Source organism: Aristolochia californica, unplaced genomic scaffold (assembly GCF_029961685.1).
Source record: "Aristolochia californica isolate CCGP_79_NKW_82.1479 unplaced genomic scaffold, dmAriCali1.0.hap1 SCAF_16, whole genome shotgun sequence".
Taxonomy (NCBI): domain Eukaryota; kingdom Viridiplantae; phylum Streptophyta; class Magnoliopsida; order Piperales; family Aristolochiaceae; genus Aristolochia; species Aristolochia californica.
This window is the reverse complement of record NW_027181837.1, coordinates 3,501,405-3,521,561: the sequence shown is the minus strand read 5'-3', so window position 1 is coordinate 3,521,561 and position 20,157 is coordinate 3,501,405. Positions and strand designations below refer to the sequence as shown.

Genomic DNA, 20,157 nt, shown 5'->3' with positions numbered 1-20,157 from the left:
GTTAATGAACTATATGCAAAGCTATTCAGCCTTAAGCAAGGTGAAATATCTATTACAAATTATAATAACGAGTTACTAGATGTTCTACAAGAAATCAACCTTTGGCTATTGATGGGCTATTGATGAAAGGAAACTCCAAAAGCAATAGGGGCAATTACATGTTGATAAGTTTTTGGATGGGTTAGGACCAAACTTTGATATGGTCAGGGCCCAGTTATTTATCTTAGACATTGTCCCATCACTATCTATTTCTTTTAACAGAGTCGTGTAGAATCAGCCATTATTGAGAGCATCAGCACTTAACACTCTTAAGTCATTTAGAGTTTATTAGAGGATGTGGTGGGAGTATTAGAGGCTGAGGCAAAGATGGTTCTGGTAGAGGATGAGGCCGAAGTAGTGGTAAAAGTGAAAGGAAATGCATTAATTTTAGTTGTACAAATCATTTATCAGATAAGTGTTAGAGTAAGTTTGGTAAGTTTGTGTTAGTAAATTCCATGGTTCATGACAATACTGAAGCCCTACTAGATCTGTGGTAGGCATTGTAATATGTGCACCTGACGAGTTACAACAACTTGCCTAGCATATAGCTCAGTTGATAGGCACATCTCCCATCTCAACATATGTACCTCAGCCTACACTTTCCATTGTCACTCTTGCCAATTCAGGTACGTCAGCCTTACAAGTGTGTCTTTTATCCATCTGGATCATTGACTCATGAGCCTCAACTCATATATCAAGAATGTCTTCCTTATTCAATAACTTGAAGGAATTCTCTGTTGTTAAAGATGTTACACTAGTTGATAGGTCAGTGTCTTCAGTTCAAGGAGTGAGAAATATTATTCCATCTCCATTTATGTCACCTCAATCTATACTTTTTGTCTCTAAATTTCCTCTTAAGTTATTGTCAATTAGCCAACTTACAAATCTGTGAATTGTTTAATGACCTTTTTGCGATCACCTTGTGCTTCAGGATCTCACCACAGGAAGGATGATTGGTTCCACATATGAGAGAGGTAAACTACATCACCTAGAAGACCATCCAATGTAGTCTTGCCCTTCTAATGGCATCTACAACTAGGATATCTTTCCCCAGTTGGTTCAACTGTTTTCTAATTTCCCTTCAAGTTTATCATTTCAAAGTGACTTTGGTCAACTGAGCAAGTATCACCGGACTACGTTCCTCTTAAGTCAAACGAAGAGTGGTATGTTTGTTTGAAATTGTTTACTCAGATGTACGGCAACCCTATTCAGTGTTCTTTAGTTTTAAATATTTTTTTCTTTATTGATGACTTTAGTCGTACTACCAAGAGAAGTCAGAAGTATTTGATGTATTTCAAAACTTTTACAATGAAATCAAAACCGAGTTTGATGCTTCTTTTCATATTATTTTACACTGAAAAATGGATTGGAAATTATGAATCAAAAGTTTGATCATTTTTTGTAAAAGTAATGACATCATCCATTAGTTATCATGTGTATTTCATAAATTTCAAAACTTAAAATAAAATTTATATTTTATCTAGTTGTTCATATTTGGAGTATAGGCCTAGGTCACAGCTTGAAGTAGCCAACAAATGAAAGTTAGCAGAGGGTTTAGGATAGCTACATTGGGGCTCTCATTTAGGAGCACTTCTCCAATGCCTCCAGTGTGCCTCAAAATGTGCATTTTATGAATTTTATAGTGAATAGGAAAGCTGAAAATAAACTGCAGAGATTGGATGGATTCCCAGTTATCCCCTCCCCAACAAAAAATATATAAATACAGAAGAAAGAATTTACATTCAATTGAGGCGCCTGGTGAAGGCTAAAATAATGCAGAATAATTCCATCCCAGAGATAAAATGGCCAGAGATGGAGTCCAGATCAACTGGCTTGCCGAACTCTTATCCACATTGAGAGCATCCGGCGAGGAGAGAATAGGAAGGAAGATGGTGAAGTGCTTCAAGTAGGCGTCAGCTAACATCTTACCCAGCTTCACCTGAGATTCTGTTGTGAGGTGCAGTTTGTCTTCTTCAAGCGGCAATCCTTTGGCATCAATTGTGATTACTCCAGGCAGATCCACACCCAACTGAGCTTCTCTCACCTTCTCAATGTAAAGTCCTTCCCCAGATGCTAAAGCTACCTGCGCAGAGGAAGAATTAAATAGAGATTTCAGAACATGGATCTTGGAGCAAATAAATAATTGAAGTTTCAGTCAAACAAACTGGACTCTTGTTCCTATTCCATCCCTTTGCCGTCAAGATCACTCAACTGTATTCAGTTTCCACGGGAAAAAAAAAAAGAGAGAATAAACAGAGGGTGTATTTTCTTTTGATTAAATTCTTTGAATTGCTTGGTTTGCTTCATCATTTCAAGTTTCAACCCAATAAAAGAAAATTAAGACGGAGAACGAGAAGTTGGTGGGATTGAGTGTGATAATAATCACCTGAATTACAGGGAGGGTAGGGAAATTCAGGTCGAAACGCAGGTTTCTGATCAATTTCTCCATCTTCCATCCATAGGAATCCGCATCTACCTCCACCCTGGTGTCGCTCTCCCCCTGATACCACACCAAACCTCTTATACCTCCTCCTCCTCTCGTCGACTCTTGGGCACGCAGCACCAAATCCCGATACAGATCCCCCCCTCTTCTCCACCGGGATATATTAGTCCCCCCAATGGCGCAGGGAACAAGACCCACCACACCCATCCATTTATCGTCTGAAATCATTTGATTAGCGAAGGCCATTCCGGGGCCAATCCCATTAGTCTTGCAGTGATCGATGTCGGCATGGAGAGGCTCGCGGGCCTGCTCCCACTGAAGACGAGCATTGAGTCGGAAGATCAGAGGGTTGGGACGGCTTTCTCTGGGGACAACGCCATCCCAGTGTTCATTGACAACGCCTCCTCTTCCGGCCATGTTGCTCTGCCCCGCCAGGATGAATACATTCTTCCCGTCGGGGATGGACTGTGGTTGGCTACCATAAAGAATCGTGATGCTAGAAAGAGATAAAAGGAGGAAGAAGAAGCGAGGCAATTGGCCTGGCATGTTGGAGAAGACTAGACTAAGCTTTTCTTTGAGAAGGAAGACGTAGCAACCAGCAACTCCGAGTTGGCTTCTCTTTAGGTAGAGGTTGTTGAAGTGCTTTTAGTAATTAACACCGGTTTGATCCCTCAAAGCTACATTTTACTCGGGTTTCTTGATTCGGACGAGTCGACCCGGAGAATGAAAAGACTCAACTGAATCAAACTGACGTCCAATTGTGGATGTCCATCTTCAGCTAAGCTTTCCTCACCGCCTCACACATCTGGAGATCCGGCAACGCGAGGTCCGAACGCCTCTCCTCGTTTCCCCTGTACGCCTCCGCCTCCGTCGCTGTCCCCCTGATACCCCAGCAGCGCCCAGATACGTCCCCCTCTTTCGTCGACGCCCTCGCCCGCCGCACCATCTCCCGTATCCCACTCGGCCATCGCCGTCCCTCCCACTGCGCACGACACCAACCTACCGTAGCGAGCGAGCACGGCGTGCGAGAAGTGCAGATGTCCGCGTGGAGCGGTTCGTGGGCTTCCTCCGACCGGAGCGTTGCGGAGAAGAGAACGATGGAAGGGTAAGACTGGCATTCTGGGGGGACACATCTAAGTCACAAGAAGTCGGCACAACCACTCCAAGTTCATGGCCATGGTTCAAAGTCACCGAATCTCAATGACACGTTGATGAACACTCCACTCCAATTTTAATAATTGACTTTGGTGGCTAGTTTGTGCTCACGTAACATATGACGTGTAACACTCTTATGTAACATATAATGTGCCAATCTCCTCTCTGTGGACCCACATGCTTTCCTGACTTAGCGAGGGAGGCTGGCATTCGCTCGCTCGAGTCCAGTCACCCGAGAATCAGGCTTTTCGACGGGTGACTACTTTCAAACGTTCAAAGGCAACCGCAGATTGACGCCGGTCCCACCTCTCATTCGGCGAAAAAGTACTCTTCTACTCATCATTTCCACTCCTCCTCGTCAGCGAGTAAATGTTTACTTCACAGGTAGATTTTCATTCCGGACAAATTACACGTTCCAGATGGACCCACCGATACAAAATGGGGCCACCGGGGAGATGCTGAAGAATCCAACCATGAGCGAGTCACGTGTAAAGTATCTCCTTCGAAAAAGGGGCCCACATTCCACCGCGCATAGCGGAAAAGGAGTTTTTTAGCGAAGCTGTTGACAGGGACATTCCCATAGTCCATGCTAAGACGGTGGATGTCTCTCTAATCCCATGACCATCACTCTCTCTCTGACATACACGCTGGGCCCCACCCTTTTTTACTTTGTGACGTGTGGGTATAAATAAATGTAGAGAGAGAAAGTGGAGTAAGAAAACCGAGTCCCGATTCCATCCCACCCACGTACTAACTCAAATTAAATAAGCTGGGGGGCACTGGGTTCCTGTACTTAGGGTAGAGAGAGAGAGAGAGAGAGAAGGGTCTCGATTCTAGTGAGAGAATGAAACAAACGCCGCTTTACAGCTTTTACTCATTACCTCCACGTGGGCCTCCCACTGGTCAGTTTTAGCGTTTACCGCGGGCGCCAAGTCCCATACCTGGCAGTAAAACATTTACTCGTAAGGAATTAATTTAGTAATCTCGCCAATTCTCCTAATTAATGTCGTGTGTTAGTGCCTGTTCTAGTGGGAAATCATTTTGAAAGGAATTGGTCGGAAATTTCAGGGTCCAGAGGAGCCAAGACTTATAATTTTGTCTTTACTTTCCCTCAAATTTCTGAGAGGAAAATGTCGGAAATTTCTGGGACCAAGGGAGCCAAAGCGGGGAAAAACGACCGAAAAAAGGAGAAATTGTAGTGGAGCTGCCCATCCCACCAAATTTGAAATTCCTGCGGGAGAATTTTTGAAAATTTCAGAAAGGTTTTGTTGCTTGCGGCGTCGGTAGCGGGGTGGAACCGTGGAAGTGGAGATGCCGGAAAAGAAAGTCCGAGTTACTGGAACGTGGTTTGAAGTGACAAAATAGGGTGGTCGGAAGGACGGACGGACGCGGGCGTCCTCTTGCAGAAACGAAGGATTCCTCTGCGAAATCTTTTACTTTTTTCAAGGACTGAGAAGGTTAATTTAATGGGTTCTCGTCGTTGGACGTTAATTTCTGCAGCGGGAAGCGGTGATGAAAAGACTCCGTGAGCTGTTTCCACTCTCCACTGAAACCTGAGACGCGCTTGAGAATTTTTTTATTATTATTATTCCTAAAATAGTTAATAAAAAGGATAATTTAATTTTATTAATTAATTTTAAACAATAATGACTAAATTCTTTTTTTTTCTTATAGGGTTAGGAACAGTCGTCTTAAGTGCTTCTCGCGCTACTGGGTTTTCCTGTAAGCGTTTCCCAGATGACGGGGTCTTCCCTGTAATCTCTCTCCTCTTTGGTATAAATTATCATCGTGTTTTTTTGTTTTTTATCTGCTTATCGATTCGGTGAACAACTCCTTTAACCTTTTCTCCCCTCTCGTTCTTCCCATATATTTTCGATCTTTCCTCGTCACAATCGGAGAAATGTTCCGATTCCATCGACTATGACTTGTTCCACTCGCCATCCCGGATTGGGACTCGGACTTCTCTCTTGTTTATTTGTTGTCCTCGTATTACTGACTCATCCGGGTCGTCTCGCCGCGCTCAACTCCGACGCCGCCTTCCTCCTCTCCTTCAAGTACGCCATCCTCAGCGACCCGCTCGGCGTCCTCAACTCCTGGAACTACGCCGACGAGTCCCCCTGCGCCTGGAGAGGCGTCGCCTGCGCTGATATTCCGGAGGACCTTTATGCGTCTCGGGTCGTGGCTGTTGTTCTTCCCCAGAGCCAGATCCTCGGGTCTCTACCGCCGGACCTTGGATTCGTTCAGCATCTTCGGCACCTTGACTTGTCTGGCAATTTCCTGAATGGGACTCTGCCGTTTCAGCTGTTCAATGCTTCCGAGCTGAAGATACTGGCTTTGGCTGACAACGAGATCTCCGGAGAACTGCCGGAGCTCGTCGGGGGACTGAAGGCGCTTGAGTGTCTTAATCTCTCGGATAATGCGTTTACCGGCAAAATTCCTAAGAGTTTGAAAAAGCTTCCGAACCTGACTATACTCTCTCTCAGTAACAACTACTTCTCTGGAGATGTTCCGACTGGGTTGCAGAAGGTTCAAGTGTTGGATATCTCTTCGAATCTTTTGAACGGGACGCTGGGGTATATATTTACAGCGGATGGGCTCAAGTACTTGAACCTGTCATCAAACAGGCTTTCCGGCGAGATCTCGCCGGAGTTTGCGTCGGGGATTCCGGCCAACGCGACTGTTGATTTTTCCTTTAACAACTTCACTGGGGAGATTCCTAGCGATCTAACGGATCAGAAGGCGGAAGCTTTCACTGGGAATCCCGATCTGTGTGGGAAGCCATTGAAGAACCCGTGTGTCATCCCTTCCACGCGCTCCAACCCGCCCAACGTAACTAACTCCCCTCCTGCGATAGCCGCCATACCCAGAACTTTAGACAATGGCGGCCCGGTTGTTCCTGCTGCAGCAGGTACTCCCGCACAGCAGCCACGGCAAGGGGGGATGAAGCCGGGGGTGATTGCTGGAATTGTTTTCGGGAACTTGGCAGGAATTGGGATTCTGGCGATGGTTTTTCTGTACGTTTATCAGGCGAGGAAGAAGAAAAGAGTAGAAGTTGTAGCTGCCGAGCAGAAAGAGGTCAAGAAAGGTGTCTCCGTCACCCAGGAGTGGTCTTCGCCAGAATCCGGCGGCCTTGGGTGGTCTTGTTTGAGGAAGAAGGGCGGCACAGACGAAGAAGACACGTCGGACACAACCGGCTCGGAATCCGAGACTGAGCAGAACCATCGGCCGAAGGAGCAGAAGAAGGGATCCCTGGTGACGGTCGACGGTGAGACGGAGCTCGAGATGGAGACGCTGCTCAAAGCCTCGGCGTACATTTTGGGCGCCACGGGTTCCAGCATTGTGTACAAGGCAGTGCTGGAGGATGGGACCACTTTGGCTGTCCGCCGAATCGGCGAGACCGGCGTCGAGCGGTTCAGGGACTTCGAGAACCAGGTGCGGTTGTACGCCAAGTTGCGCCACCCGAACCTCGTTCCAATTCGCGGGTTTTACTGGGGAGATGACGAGAAGCTTGTTATCTATGATTATGTTCCTAATGGCAGCTTGGCCAGCCTCACTTACAGTAAGTACACTGTACACTAAAACCCTCTTCATATTTGTTTCTTCCACAAGTAATCTGTTGATTGATCTAACTCAATCTGCTACTAAGAGTTGGGCTTTTAACTCTCAATGATTTGAATTAATTGCTCCCCCAAATCTTCGTGTTCTGCATCGGGGGCAAAAACTTGTTTTCTTTCCTTTATACTGCATTGTCTGCACCTCATGGTTATCATTAATCTCGAAAATTTTTGAATCCTGTCTCTCTGCATTAAGCGGAGAAATAGGTGATTGGCAAAGGGTGTTTTGTGTATTCAATTGATCTTATCTTGTCTCTTTTGAACTAAGAGAAAGAGCTTGCAATTGAGATGGGTTGCGTTGTTCGTTTATTTCCATTACTGGGCTGATTTTTGCTTCATTGCTCATCAGAGAAGATGGGTTCGTCGCCGCTGAATCTATCATGGGATGTGCGGTTACGAATAGCAAAGGGAGTGGCGCGGGGCCTAACGTATCTCCATGACAAGAAGTGTGTACACGGGAATCTTAAGCCGAGCAACATCCTTCTGGGGCAGGACATGGAGCCAAGGATCGGAGATTTCGGGCTAGAGAGGCTTCTCTCCGGTGAAAGTAGCAACAAGACGAACAGCTCAGCTCGGCATTTCGGCAGCAAGAGATCTACTCTCTCCAGGGACAGCCTCCAGGAGACGGTCGCACCCGTCGCCGCCAGTCCGAGCAGCTCGACCGGCGGCATCTCACCCTACCACGCACCCGAGTCTCTCAAATACCTCAAGCCCAATCCGAAATGGGATGTTTACTCCTTCGGGATTGTGCTACTGGAGATCCTCTCCGGGAAGATATTCTCCGACAAAGAACTCAGCCAATGGAACACGGGATTCGTCGCTGAGGACAAGATCCCGGTACTGAGAATGGCGGACGTGGGGTTGAGATCTGAAGTAGAAGGGAGGGAAGAGGCCTTTCTGGCCTGCTTCAAGCTCGGGTTCAGCTGCGCCTCCGCCATCCCTCAGAGGCGACCGAGCATGAAAGAAGCCTTCCAAGTGCTTGATAAAATTCCCACTTTGTCTCCTCTTATCTGAAGAACTTCTCATTGAAGACCCACAAAAGAACTTCATGGGTCTGTCTCTAATGACCAAAGAAGAAGGCTTAGTCCAATAGGCGCGACCTGGTTTGATAAGAACAGAAGGGTTGTTGGTGGTTGAGGGCGAAGTTTGATTTGAGAGTGATCTTGTCATGATGCTTGTGCTAATTCTAATTTTGGTTGACAGTTAATTTATCGAAATATCACCATGCTTTTAACCTCTGTTTGGGCTGCAATTCTTGTGATAAAATAAAGCTAAAGAAGCTGAAACTCACTCATGATCGCATAAAGCAAAAAGAGGCCTTTCTCCCTTGAAAATAAAGCTGTCATTCTCCTGAAAGGACTACTAAGACAAAAGCCAGAGCTTGAAACAAGCTTCCATTCCACTGAAAGGGTAACTGAGACAAAAGGGGCAGTTAACAAGGACATCTTTATCAAATGGTTGGGGCTGGATTGGTTTGAAAGTGAACTCTGTGAGAGAGAAATGGCCATTTTGCAGGTGGATTGGGAGTTACTAAAACCTTGTCTAAGTGACCTAACATGGATTTGATCATGTCAGGAAATCTAATCTGACGTGGTCAAAATTGGGTTAGGTTTGGTAACTTACCATAAGAGATGTCAGGTGCACTAAGATAACATAGGTGATTGATACAAAGATAAAAATAAAGGTAATTTTAAAATACATTGTCAAATTCTAGTTTTACCATCTTCCATCCCTTTTGGTGAACTACTTCCAGAGGAGGAAGTCTTCCATCCCTTTTGATGTTCATCGTAGAGGGGGGTCAAGAGGGGATCTGCCTTTAAACCATCTATCTCTAACCCTTGCCAATTAGGAAAGGGAGGGGCAGTCTCTTACTCTCTTTGTTTAAAAAATTAAGAGAGAAGGAGAGTGGAAGACTGCCCCTTCTTGTAGTGTGGACAGGAAGATGCTTTGCCCCTTCTATTGATTGGCCACAGGAGAGTTTTTAACCACAAATAGAACATGTTCTATTATATAGATAACGAGAAAAGGAACACCAGAAACACTTTATCTTACCAATGACAAGACGTTGGAGTACAAGAAGCTGCAGTAACAAACAAATTCGACTGTTTCGCAAGTCCGTGGAAAACACATTCTACTTTTTGCAAAAGCTGAATGATTGCTTATGAGACTGATACAAAAATTGGAAGTTGTTTCTGTACCTAAATCACGAGTTCGAGAATAAAAGAGATGAAGGAAGCGTTCTCCGCTCTCCTTAATATATCCACATGGACGAGAAACTGAGCATGGGCCAACAAGCACAACCTACTCATGCTTCAAGTTAGGAATTTCTCCAATGAATCTTCCAAATTTTCTCAGTGCCACTTCACAATAGCAGAACCCCAAGTCAGACCGGCCCCAAAACCAGCCATTGCAATGGTGTCACCTGCCTTCACCTTGCCACATCGAACAGCTTCATCCAATGCCAGTGGGATGGATGCAGCACTTGTATTACCGTAATTAGCCAAGTTTGAGATAACATTCTCTGGTGGGATCTCCAATCGGGTAGCAACCGCATCAATGATTCGTTGGTTTGCCTGCAGGGAACCACATTTTAATTCACTAAATAACCTCTAAATCTCAAGGTGCCAATATGTATCATTACCATACCTGATGTAGTAGTAACCAATCAATGCTAGAACTTGTAAGACCAGCTTTACCAAGAGAAGCCTCGAGCGATTGAGGCACACAGCGAACAGCAAAACGGAATACCTCCTGGCCATTCATTTGTAAACAGGAATAGGAGGCTAATCTGGGCGGAAAAGTAGCTGCACCATTTGAACTTAAGATGTCCTCTTCCTGTTTATTATATTTGATGAAGCCATTCAAATGTCTGTTGCAGAATTTTAAGGGATCATTCGCTTTATCAGAGCTACATGATAATAGTAAAAATTAATTCTAGAAGCACAATGGGAAAAACAAAGGACAAAAACCTTTGGCCATCACCATCACTGTGAACGTCGTGTCCAAGCAAAGCATCTTCTTCAATGTCACATGCCTAGACAAATTCAAGTCACATATCTTGTTTTTGAGAAATAAATTTGATTTAAAAATCAAAATTCAAAAAGAGAGTATATGAGAATAAGATCATAATGGCATAACGATCAGGAAAAGATAATGAGACATGCAGATTAAATGATCTACAGTATGAAGACTTCCACAAACAGAGAATACACAATTACTGAATTTGGCCTTAAACAAAAGGCTTAGTCAGCTGATAAGTGTTCATGAAAATTTTCATTAAAGAGGCTCCCAAGTTCTTGTGACATTGAAAGAGCCAAAAAAGATTTCCTAGAATCTTTCAGAAGACTAGCTCTAGAGCAGACAGTAAAAAAATATTGTAGAACCTTGTGTGAACCTTGGCTCAAAGGCTACGGGGAAGTTTTCTCCTGTGAGGTGATTGATTCAAGTCTCACCAGTGTTTGGGTTGTACGGTCTGTAAAAAATTATACATAAAAAAAGGTAAGACCATTCCCCACCCTCCACCCTTTATTAAGATGAAAGGTCTTGTTGGTCATGTGAACTCCCCTCTCCTGCATACTTAATCATTCACATCTCTTAAAAGATCGAGTGAAATCAGTTACACTGATTAAATTAGAGCTGGAAACAGTTAATAAGGTGATATCTAGTGTCACAGGAAAATGATGAGCGGATATTCCTGATTTCCATGTGAAATGAGTTGGAACTTTTTTGTTGGCTAAGTAGGCTGGAGAAGTTCTGTTATTGGAAACATCTGTTCAGAATGTGTGAAGGATCAGGTAAAGGCAAGACGAGAGTCACGAAGGCAGAAAGCAAAGGGAAGTAGAAGTTAAGGCTTCATTGATTATTTGGACAGCCTCTTTTAAACTTTTCAGCAGACAACTTTATAACTTTTGAGTGTACTTTTACCATTACAAAAAGAGAACTAGATTGGCAAAACTATGCTGCTTCTAGAAGAATAAAAAGAATTTTTTTGATAAGTAGACTAGCAGTTTCGAAAAGTATCCAATCAGAGCCAAAATTTCATGGCTAATGCTGGTAATCAAGTGCAAATAGAGATCCAAAGCACCTACATCCTTAAGAGTACTAGTAGCATCAACAAAGTGAATGCAGTTACCTCTATCTGAACCAACACATAAATCTTTGAAATTAATCTGCTCAATTACTAGAACATAATGGCAGAAAATTTTACAAAGATTTTGTTCAAACCTATTTACTTTATTCACCCAATTGTCATTTGCCTTAATACAAGGTTCCTAAACAGGTGGCAGGTAAAAAATTCTTTAAACGTACTTCACCAAACTAGGACTTCAATAGAAGGGAACGTTGGGATTTTTCTGCTTTTCTCTCTACCAACAACTTACAAATTTTTATACATAAAAAAAAAACAACTTACAAATTTTCCAGAAAAATTGCGTGAACAAGTGGGCATATTATACCTGTACTAATACTGCACCAGCAGCATCACCAAAGAGAATACAGGTACCTCTATCTGTCCAATCCACGTATTTAGAAAGCGCATCTGCACCTATTACTAGGACGTTCTGGTAGCCAAGAGCTGCAATTTCAAATAATATACTGCAGATTATATTGCAACACAAGAAAATAGATGGATACAGAATGTAAATAATCAGGCTACCTTTTATGTACGCAGCACCAGTCAATAGGCCTAATAAAAATCCACTACATGCTGCTCTTATATCTGTGGCCAATAAATTATTTGTACAGCCTAATCCTCTTGAGATCTGACATACAGTAAACCAAAATGAGTTTCCTGGAAGAAAATATGATTTGCAAGTGACCATTGGTAGAGGCATGAAATACAAAGAAGAAGCATGAAATACAAAGTATGAGCACATACTGGGGAGGGGAAAGTTGGGATGGTATGAAGCGCTAAAAGATGGTAGTTATCCATCAATAATATACAAACCCTAACAACATGACCTAAGCATATCCTCCTACTGGTATTAAGTGCTACAAGATGGTAGCTATCCATCAATAATATACAAACCCTAACAGCATGACCTAAGCATATCATTCTACTGGTACAATGTAAAGAAGAATCTAAACATAAAAGTCTTTTTAGCACAGAAGATGGGTTCCCCTGATTGTTTTGAGTAAACACAATATGTAAGTTAAGTCGAGACTGTAGCTCATTTAAAAAAAAAGTAGAGACTAGTTCATTTCAAAAAAAAGTAGAGACTGTAGCCCCAATTTGCAGCTCCAGGCTCCATCGTGCAGAGCTTTTCTTGTCAGTGTTTCAAACCATTTCCATTCGATCATTGGATCAGAAATTAATTCAACATTCAATCAAAGTCACCTGAGGGCCACTACCGAAAGTATCTTCTGGGGTAGATGTGCAAAACAAGACTAGATCCACATCATCAGGCTCAACTTGAGCCATCTGCAGAGCTTTCTTTGAAGCCTCTATGGCCAACGCCGTTAAGGTTTCATCCCCTATGAAGCAAAGAGGCTATTCAAATATCATTCAATTGATTAGAACACATAAATCTATTCACAAATATATATAAAAGAGGTTGACGTACCAGAAAGAATTCGTCGATTACGAATCCCAGTCCGAGTGGAGATCCACTCATCCGAAGTCTCAAAAATTTGTGCTAAATCATCATTAGAAATATTAAGCTTTGGCACAGCCGAACCACACCCAACCAGCTTGCATCCCTTAACAACAAGTCTGTAGAAACTTTCTCATCAAATGACGGAAGGAATAAATAAACTTCAGATCAAGCAAACCAGAATATGATATGACTCAGACATGCTTTCAGCTAATTATCAAACAAATAGATTTTTTCCATTGTGCATATAAGATATAATCTCTGTCTCTTATAACACAAAAAAAGAACCAACAGAGACACCACACAGAGACCTGGCCGAATTTTCATCTGAAAATTGCAATTGCTTTTATTAGTGATGAAACATTAAAGTTACAATGGGGAACTCCCTAGGTTACAGTGGGAGGATATTTCTGAAGACAAGATGTCCCCATGAAACCCCTTCTTAGGCAAGTGAATCTGGCGGAAGTATCTAGCTTGACCAAGTCAATATATTGCTCCAACAGCATTCAATAATTGGTTTATCAATGGTAACAGAGTCATGAAAGCTGTAACATTGTAATCAAAACATCCAATATCATGTAATTGTACAATGATTCTCTTTATTCTGGTAGTAAATCTTACGAACCACATAGTAAGAACAATAAATTGAACTCGGGATTCCTTAATCCTTTTTTCTTTTGAAATTGGTGATTGGTTTGTTTGAAAGGAATGAACAACCATGATGCAAGGAACACTGAGATTTCATCTCTAGGTAACAAAGCTAAGGGCTCTCCCGCAAGCACCTCTCTCACAAGAAGGGTGTTTCTCACTAGAAGATCTGACAAGTATTTTCTGTCCTAGGAACATTCTTCCATTCTATTCTCCAAGGAAAGAAAAGATCCGAAATTTCATCAAATCCTTGCCTTAACCTCCAAGGAGAGGCAACCTTCTTAGACATCCAACTAATCACATTGGCAATCCCCCCAATGACTAGAGAACCAGAACACTCTTTCACATACAGTCTAACTCCACAAAGAAGGATTTGTGATTCTGCTTCCATCGAGTCACAATACCAAGGGGCCAGAATAGAGAAAGATGAAATAGCCTTCCTGATCTCTTAAGGCTCCCCCAAAATCTGCAAAATCTAGGTTTCCCACTGAGGAACCATCAAAGCTATGTTTTAATCAGGCGATAGGAGGTGGTTACCATTCAGCTAGCTTAGAGGGAGGATGATCTTGGAAACTCATTATAGATTTCCAGCGCATCCAAATGCTTGGACTGGGGCTGGGGGCACTCATTATAGATTTCCAGCGCATCCAAATGCTTGGACTGGGGCTGGGGGCATTTTCTTTAGAGAGGAAGCCCACAGGAGAATGCTTCTTCAGTTTCATGGTTTTCTTTATCTTTAAGAACTGGACATGTTATTAAAAAAGGAGAAGAACTCAAGCAAAGTCAAACCGTCAGAAAAGAAGGAAATCAGCAAAAAAACGAAAAATACTGGTTAAAGGAGAGGATTTTGAGCATGAGTTTTGTTAGCACGCAACCAAGAAGCTAAACCAGAACCTTGAAAAGTATCAAAGATGTCCTCTAACTTCCACAGCCCCACCAAATGTCATCAAGAAAATCACCCCCTGTCAAAGCCAGACAAACATCTTCTGCAGACAACTTAACACCTTTTACCAGAAAGAAGACCTCAGCAGAGAAGGATTACACTCAGAAGAGCAATGAAAAGAAGAGGAGATTTACATCCTTTGATTCACAAAAAACCCACCACTAAACTGAACGAATTTCAAAAAAGTCAAAAAAAAATAGATAGAGCTACTTGGGTCACTTGAAGGGGAAACAACATACATGAACCAAAAATGGTAGGCTTCTTCCTCCCTACAAATAAACTCAAGAGAATAGATTAACTCCATTAACAACATTTGCTCCCAGAGAATTTCAAAAGAATTCCCAGGACCAAACTAACTTATTAATTCACTGCTCATAGCAATATTAGCTAAGGAAGCCAAGGACCTCACCAACTAAACGTATCACTCCAAATAACTATATATTCCATTAAGTACTGCACCATTCTTTAACATGTTCAAATTGGAATTATTTTGTTCAAAAACCTGGCTTAAATCATTCTCAAATATGAAACCACTATTACAAGAAGTGGTAATGTGGCAAAAGATCATGAAGAGAAAGCAGTTAATTCATAAGAACTGACAAAAACCAAGAAAAAGTGTATTCTGTTGTATAGATTCTAAACAGGAAGCATTCACCGTATCCAACTGGACTATGGCTAAAGGAGATCCACGAATTCCTACATGTAGATCAGCCAAGCAAGTGTGCCTCAAGGTTTTAAGTGGTGGAGCGAAAGAAACTGGACCCATAAGAGATGAGATTAGCAACCACGGTATTTAATTCCGCAAGACAAATAAGTGACAGAGTGGATTTTAGTGAATCTTGGTAATATTGAACTTATCCTCTATGGAAAACATTATTGGGAATAATCCCAAATTGGTTTAGGTTTACAAAAACCATGATATTATTAGTACGAAAAAGGTGTCTTATCTTTGGTGAGACATTGTAGGATGGACCTTGACCCAACTTTAACATAGCATCACTTTTGTTGGGCATAATTTATGCTCCACATACATTGTCCACGTCTCAAGCCCGTTGTTGTTTCATGTAGACCTACATGTAAGGGGGTATTAATGGTAATAATTTCGTTTTTGTTTAGGTTTGGAACAATCCTCATGTTATTAGTTGCCGAGGGTGGGGGTGGGGGACAAAAAACCCTCCAAGATTGGATTAGTTGTTATTAAGACAAAAAAAAAAAAAAAAAAAAACTTCATAAAAAAAATACATATATAAAGAAGATAGCACCAACAGCCACTTGTTAGTTAGGTCTTGAACTTTTACATCTCTAGTGTTGGTCTTCTGTTCAGTTCTGAGTACTAATTCTAGTAATTAGAAATTATAACAAACAGAAAGTTGACCGAATACAACCAAACGATGGAAGCATAAAAGTAAGTAGAATACAACCAAACAATGGAAGCATAAAAGTAAGTAAAGTAGGTATTTTTTTAACACAGAAGTCATACAAAATAAATATAGAACTTAGACAGAGAGTGACAGAGTGAGTGTGTGTGTGTGTGAGAGAGAGAGAGAGAAAGTTGTTGGAACGGTGTTTCAACCTCAAAAAGAAATGATCATCAAGGACCTAGACATGTAACAAAATATATTGCAAATAAAGAAGCAGAAAAGTAGAATCTCGAGATAATCAATAATCGTGCAAGCATGTCAGCTACCTAATTACTGAGGTAAAAAAGCATAAGGATAAAACCTACCCGGGTTTAGATGTGGCAGAACTCGTTGATCTACCGGCATTTTCCTAGAAAAGCATAAAAGATATTCCACTTTCAGAAGAAGGAAACTGTTGTTCTCTAAATTTAACAAAAACGGATGTATTGGTTCAGTCAGTTTCGACCAAAAATCAGAAAAAATGTGGAATTTCTTTTCGTAGGCATCAAATTCAATCTTTTTTTATAATAAAATAAAATCAAACTAGCTCCATTAGACAGAAAACGGATACTATCATCGCGTGCAGCCAAAAGAAACAAATTGCTTCTAAGTCAGCAATGACACCGGAGCCCTTCCAGGTATCATTAACTTAACAGAACAGTATCATCCTCATGGCAGTAAATAATTATAACTTCAGAAAAGAGGAGGAAGAAAAGGTTGAGAGATTTAACTGCAACTGCATGATTAATACACTTTCCGGCACGCCTACGAGAACTCCTACTGCAAGAGCTGGGAAGTGATCCATCGGATCTGACAATGAAAGCTCTCACGTTTCTACCTATAGAAAAAAATAAAAGAAAAACGGATATTAACCTCGTCGTCATTCAAACAAGCACAAGCTTATAAAAAAACAGAACAATGTCGCACTGTGAAGACCTAAATACTACAAAAATGCACTCCAGCAGACAGGAACAAACCTGAGCGAGATTTTAACGATCCGAACTGAAATGTCCCGTAATTAACCGAATCGGCAGAGGATAAACCGACCTGGCCGGCAAATCTCTGTAATAGCGTCGCCATTTTCGCAGAGAGAAAACAAAAATGAAAAGGCGCAACAGATAAAGAGGAAGACAGCCCCGTAGGGTCTGATGTATAGGATAATAAGGATTGGGGCGCGGAGCTCTGGTTTTTTCGATCTCTGGTAACGTCGTCGTCTTTTACGGCATTGGAGGTTGGCGTATGGGGGACTTCTTCGTGACCATCGCCTGCTCTTTTAATTTCTTCGCGACCAAATACCGAATTACGGAGAGGCGTCTAAACCATCTGTTGCAGGTGCAGCACTTCTCTATCGTTTCCAACCAAGAAATGGTAACAGCGTAAAAGGTTTGACGCGATTTGCATAGGATGATTTAGAAGTGGATTAATTATAAACGGTGTCTCTGCAGCGGGGGGCTTCCAGAGATGGAGAAAATCTCGTTTACAAAGAATATAATTAGGGCAGCAGCACCCCTGGCGCCGGTGCAGAAGCTGTTTGTCATCCATCCATCCCTTGTAATTTCTCAACTGACATTCTTCAATGCATTTAACACACGTTTGTGTATGATCGGAACTTTTACCTAATTAGTCGACCAATTTATTTAGAATAAAACACTACCTTTGGTAAGTGAAAATGAAAGGGAACTAGTGAAAGTGGAGAATGGGTTTATTCTGATAGTTTTATTTAATTTTTTAATTAACAAAATAAGTTAATAAATATCAATTTAATTAAATATAAAAATAATATACTACTTTTATAATGTCTAGATACTTAATAACTTTTATAATATCTTGATTTTTGGTCTTAAATTAGTAATTTAATATATTATTAATTTTTATTAATATAATAAATAATTAAATAGGGTTTTTTAATAAAATAAAATAAAAATTAGTTTAGTCTAAACTAATACAATAATTACAAATAAAAATTAATAATTTAATTAAATATAAAAATAATATACCTAAATATATATATGTATATAATTTAACATGAAATAAAATAAACTAAAAAGAAAGAAAAAAGTAAATATTAAATTTATATTGAAACACAAAATGGAAAATATAAAAATATTTTTAATAGATTTTGTTATAACATTAAGCAAATAATAAACATCGATTTTTTATAAATTAATAGGTTTTAAAGTATTTTAGTTTTTAATGTATAGATTAAGCACACATAAGTTGAACAAAAAATAAATTGGGAAATTTTATGATTAGGTTTTTTCCATTATTTTCCTGATTTGTGCTATTTTTTGTTTGTTTATTTATGTTTTCGTTTGAATTCGTCTTCATTTTTATAATTTTCATTTATAATTGTTGTTCTTCATTTTTTAACATATGCTCCATTTCAATATAAATTAATTAAATTTATTTTAATTAGTAATATATACAATTTTATAAACATGTTTCATACCTAAAAAATTATAAATATTTCTAAAAATTTATTTGATTATTTTATTATTAACTTGTATTATTAGGGGTGGCATCGAGCCGAGCCAAACCCGAATCTACCTATGTTCAAGCCGAGCTTGATTTAAATATTTTGAACTCAAGCTCGAGCCTAGCCCAGCCTCGAGCCCAATAATTTTAATCAAGTTCGAATCGAGCTCAAGCAGAACTTGAGCTTCAACATTCATTTAAAACTTTTTAAAAATTACATATCTTGAGTTTAAGCTCCAATATACATTTAAAACTTTTCAAAAAATACATGTCAAATAAAATGTATATAAAATTATACATACATTTTACATAAAATTGAGCATACATTTTACATAAAATTGGGCATGACCTCTACTTAAAATTAGGCATAAGGGTGACATCGAATCCAGTTGAGTCTGAACCTTCCTATATTCAAGCTGAGTTTGATTTAAAGATTTCAATCTCGAGCTCGAGTCGACCTAGCCTCGAGCCTAAAATTATAATCGAGTACGAGCCTAATAATTTTAACCGAGTTTGAGCTCTAGCCGAGTTCGAGGTTAACTTATATTTAATACTCTACATAAAAGTATATGTCAAATAAACTATTTATAAAATTATGCATACATTTTCAAAAAAAGAATGATAGGGGAGATTTGGGATTGAATCTCGATAATGGATTAGAACCCACCAATATTAATATTTTTTACCCCAAATGTTGTCTAGCTTATTTTGTAATTTTTTAATCTAGCCATAAATTTACTATGGCCTCCTTAGTGCCCCTGATTGAAAATTTATATTATAGAAAAAACATTATAGTTTTTCCTCTAATACAAATTTCCAAAAACACCTTTAAATAAAATCCTATTACTATTAGAGACTTACTAGAAAATTACAAGAAATATTTTAAAATTTTCTTAGGAAAGTTAAATGGACTTCTTATTGCCTCTTCTAGGGAAATAAATAAAAATTAACAATTAATCTAATATATTACTATACTTATCGATAAATTTTTAATCAAATAAATTGTCAAACACAAAATTGATATGAAAATTGCCCCATGCTAAAAGTATTATAGCATCAACTGTCAAATAATTATTCAAAAATTTTCTATACAGTTTCTAGCCTATCTTGGCAAGAAAATCTTACTTAAAAAATTATATGATTTTTAATTAAAATTTTTAATTAGAAAAATGTTTCCAAAAAACATGAGGCACTAATAGTCCCTATATTTCTACTAAAAATATTTTTTCAACATTTATTGAAAAAACCACTAATAGTCTCTAGAAACGTATTTCTACTAAAATATCTCTTCAGATTTTTTCAAGAGCATGAAGAAGGGACGAGGGGGAGGGGGGCGCGACTCACGAGCCGACTTGCGAGCTTTTGAGTCGAACCTTGATTCGATCGAGCTCAGCTCATTAACTCAAACTTCGAGATCCAGCTATACCGAATCGAACCAAGCCGAGCTCGAGCCGCGCGCGAGCCGGCTCGGTTCGAAGCCACCCCTACTTGTATACACGTCGAGTTTGTTTAATATTAAGTTAATGACATTAAATTTATTATTATTTATTTAAAATATTTAATTAATGGTTATAAAAATTATATAAAATTTTTCTAATATAATTGTTTAAAATATTAATAACTATTTTAAATGCTTGAATAATTCATATTTAGTATATGTTTCAAGAACAACCATATTATTTATTAATAAAATTTAAATTAATTTGTTACTCTTCAAATTTAATAATTAATTTTTAAAAATATTTATTTATTAATATTTATATAAATAATATATGTGCTTTGAAATGTACCTCCATACTTGTACAATATGAATTGGAAGATAATATACATTTTTAAAGTATAAAAATTA

General features: G+C 39.8%; 3 protein-coding genes across 3 annotated transcripts; 1 reads left to right on the top strand and 2 right to left on the bottom strand.

The window, feature by feature from the left end:
- Window positions 1–1,531: 1,531 nt before the first annotated feature.
- LOC137954031 (probable carbohydrate esterase At4g34215) lies at window positions 1,532–3,580 on the bottom strand. Its single transcript, XM_068801613.1, has 2 exons — window positions 2,426–3,580; window positions 1,532–2,122 (listed from the first exon to the last, which is right to left on the bottom strand). Exons 1-2 carry the CDS (start codon window positions 3,026–3,028, stop codon window positions 1,805–1,807), a joined length of 921 nt encoding a protein of 306 aa, XP_068657714.1. The 5' UTR covers window positions 3,029–3,580; the 3' UTR covers window positions 1,532–1,804.
- A 1,879-nt stretch (window positions 3,581–5,459) lies between these two features.
- On the top strand, window positions 5,460–8,485 carry LOC137954030 (probable LRR receptor-like serine/threonine-protein kinase At4g37250). Its single transcript, XM_068801612.1, has 2 exons — window positions 5,460–7,196; window positions 7,601–8,485. The coding sequence occupies exons 1-2, from the start codon at window positions 5,558–5,560 to the stop codon at window positions 8,263–8,265; spliced, it is 2,304 nt and encodes a 767-aa protein (XP_068657713.1). The 5' UTR covers window positions 5,460–5,557; the 3' UTR covers window positions 8,266–8,485.
- Window positions 8,486–9,277: 792 nt separating this feature from the next.
- LOC137952895 (beta-ketoacyl-[acyl-carrier-protein] synthase III A, chloroplastic-like) lies at window positions 9,278–17,367 on the bottom strand. The gene is made up of 10 exons (XM_068799998.1): window positions 16,811–17,367; window positions 16,565–16,671; window positions 16,160–16,203; window positions 12,813–12,961; window positions 12,587–12,723; window positions 11,906–12,011; window positions 11,706–11,824; window positions 10,221–10,285; window positions 9,898–10,120; window positions 9,278–9,824 (listed from the first exon to the last, which is right to left on the bottom strand). The coding sequence occupies exons 1-10, from the start codon at window positions 16,911–16,913 to the stop codon at window positions 9,603–9,605; spliced, it is 1,275 nt and encodes a 424-aa protein (XP_068656099.1). The 5' UTR covers window positions 16,914–17,367; the 3' UTR covers window positions 9,278–9,602.
- Between the last annotated feature and the right edge of the window lie 2,790 nt (window positions 17,368–20,157).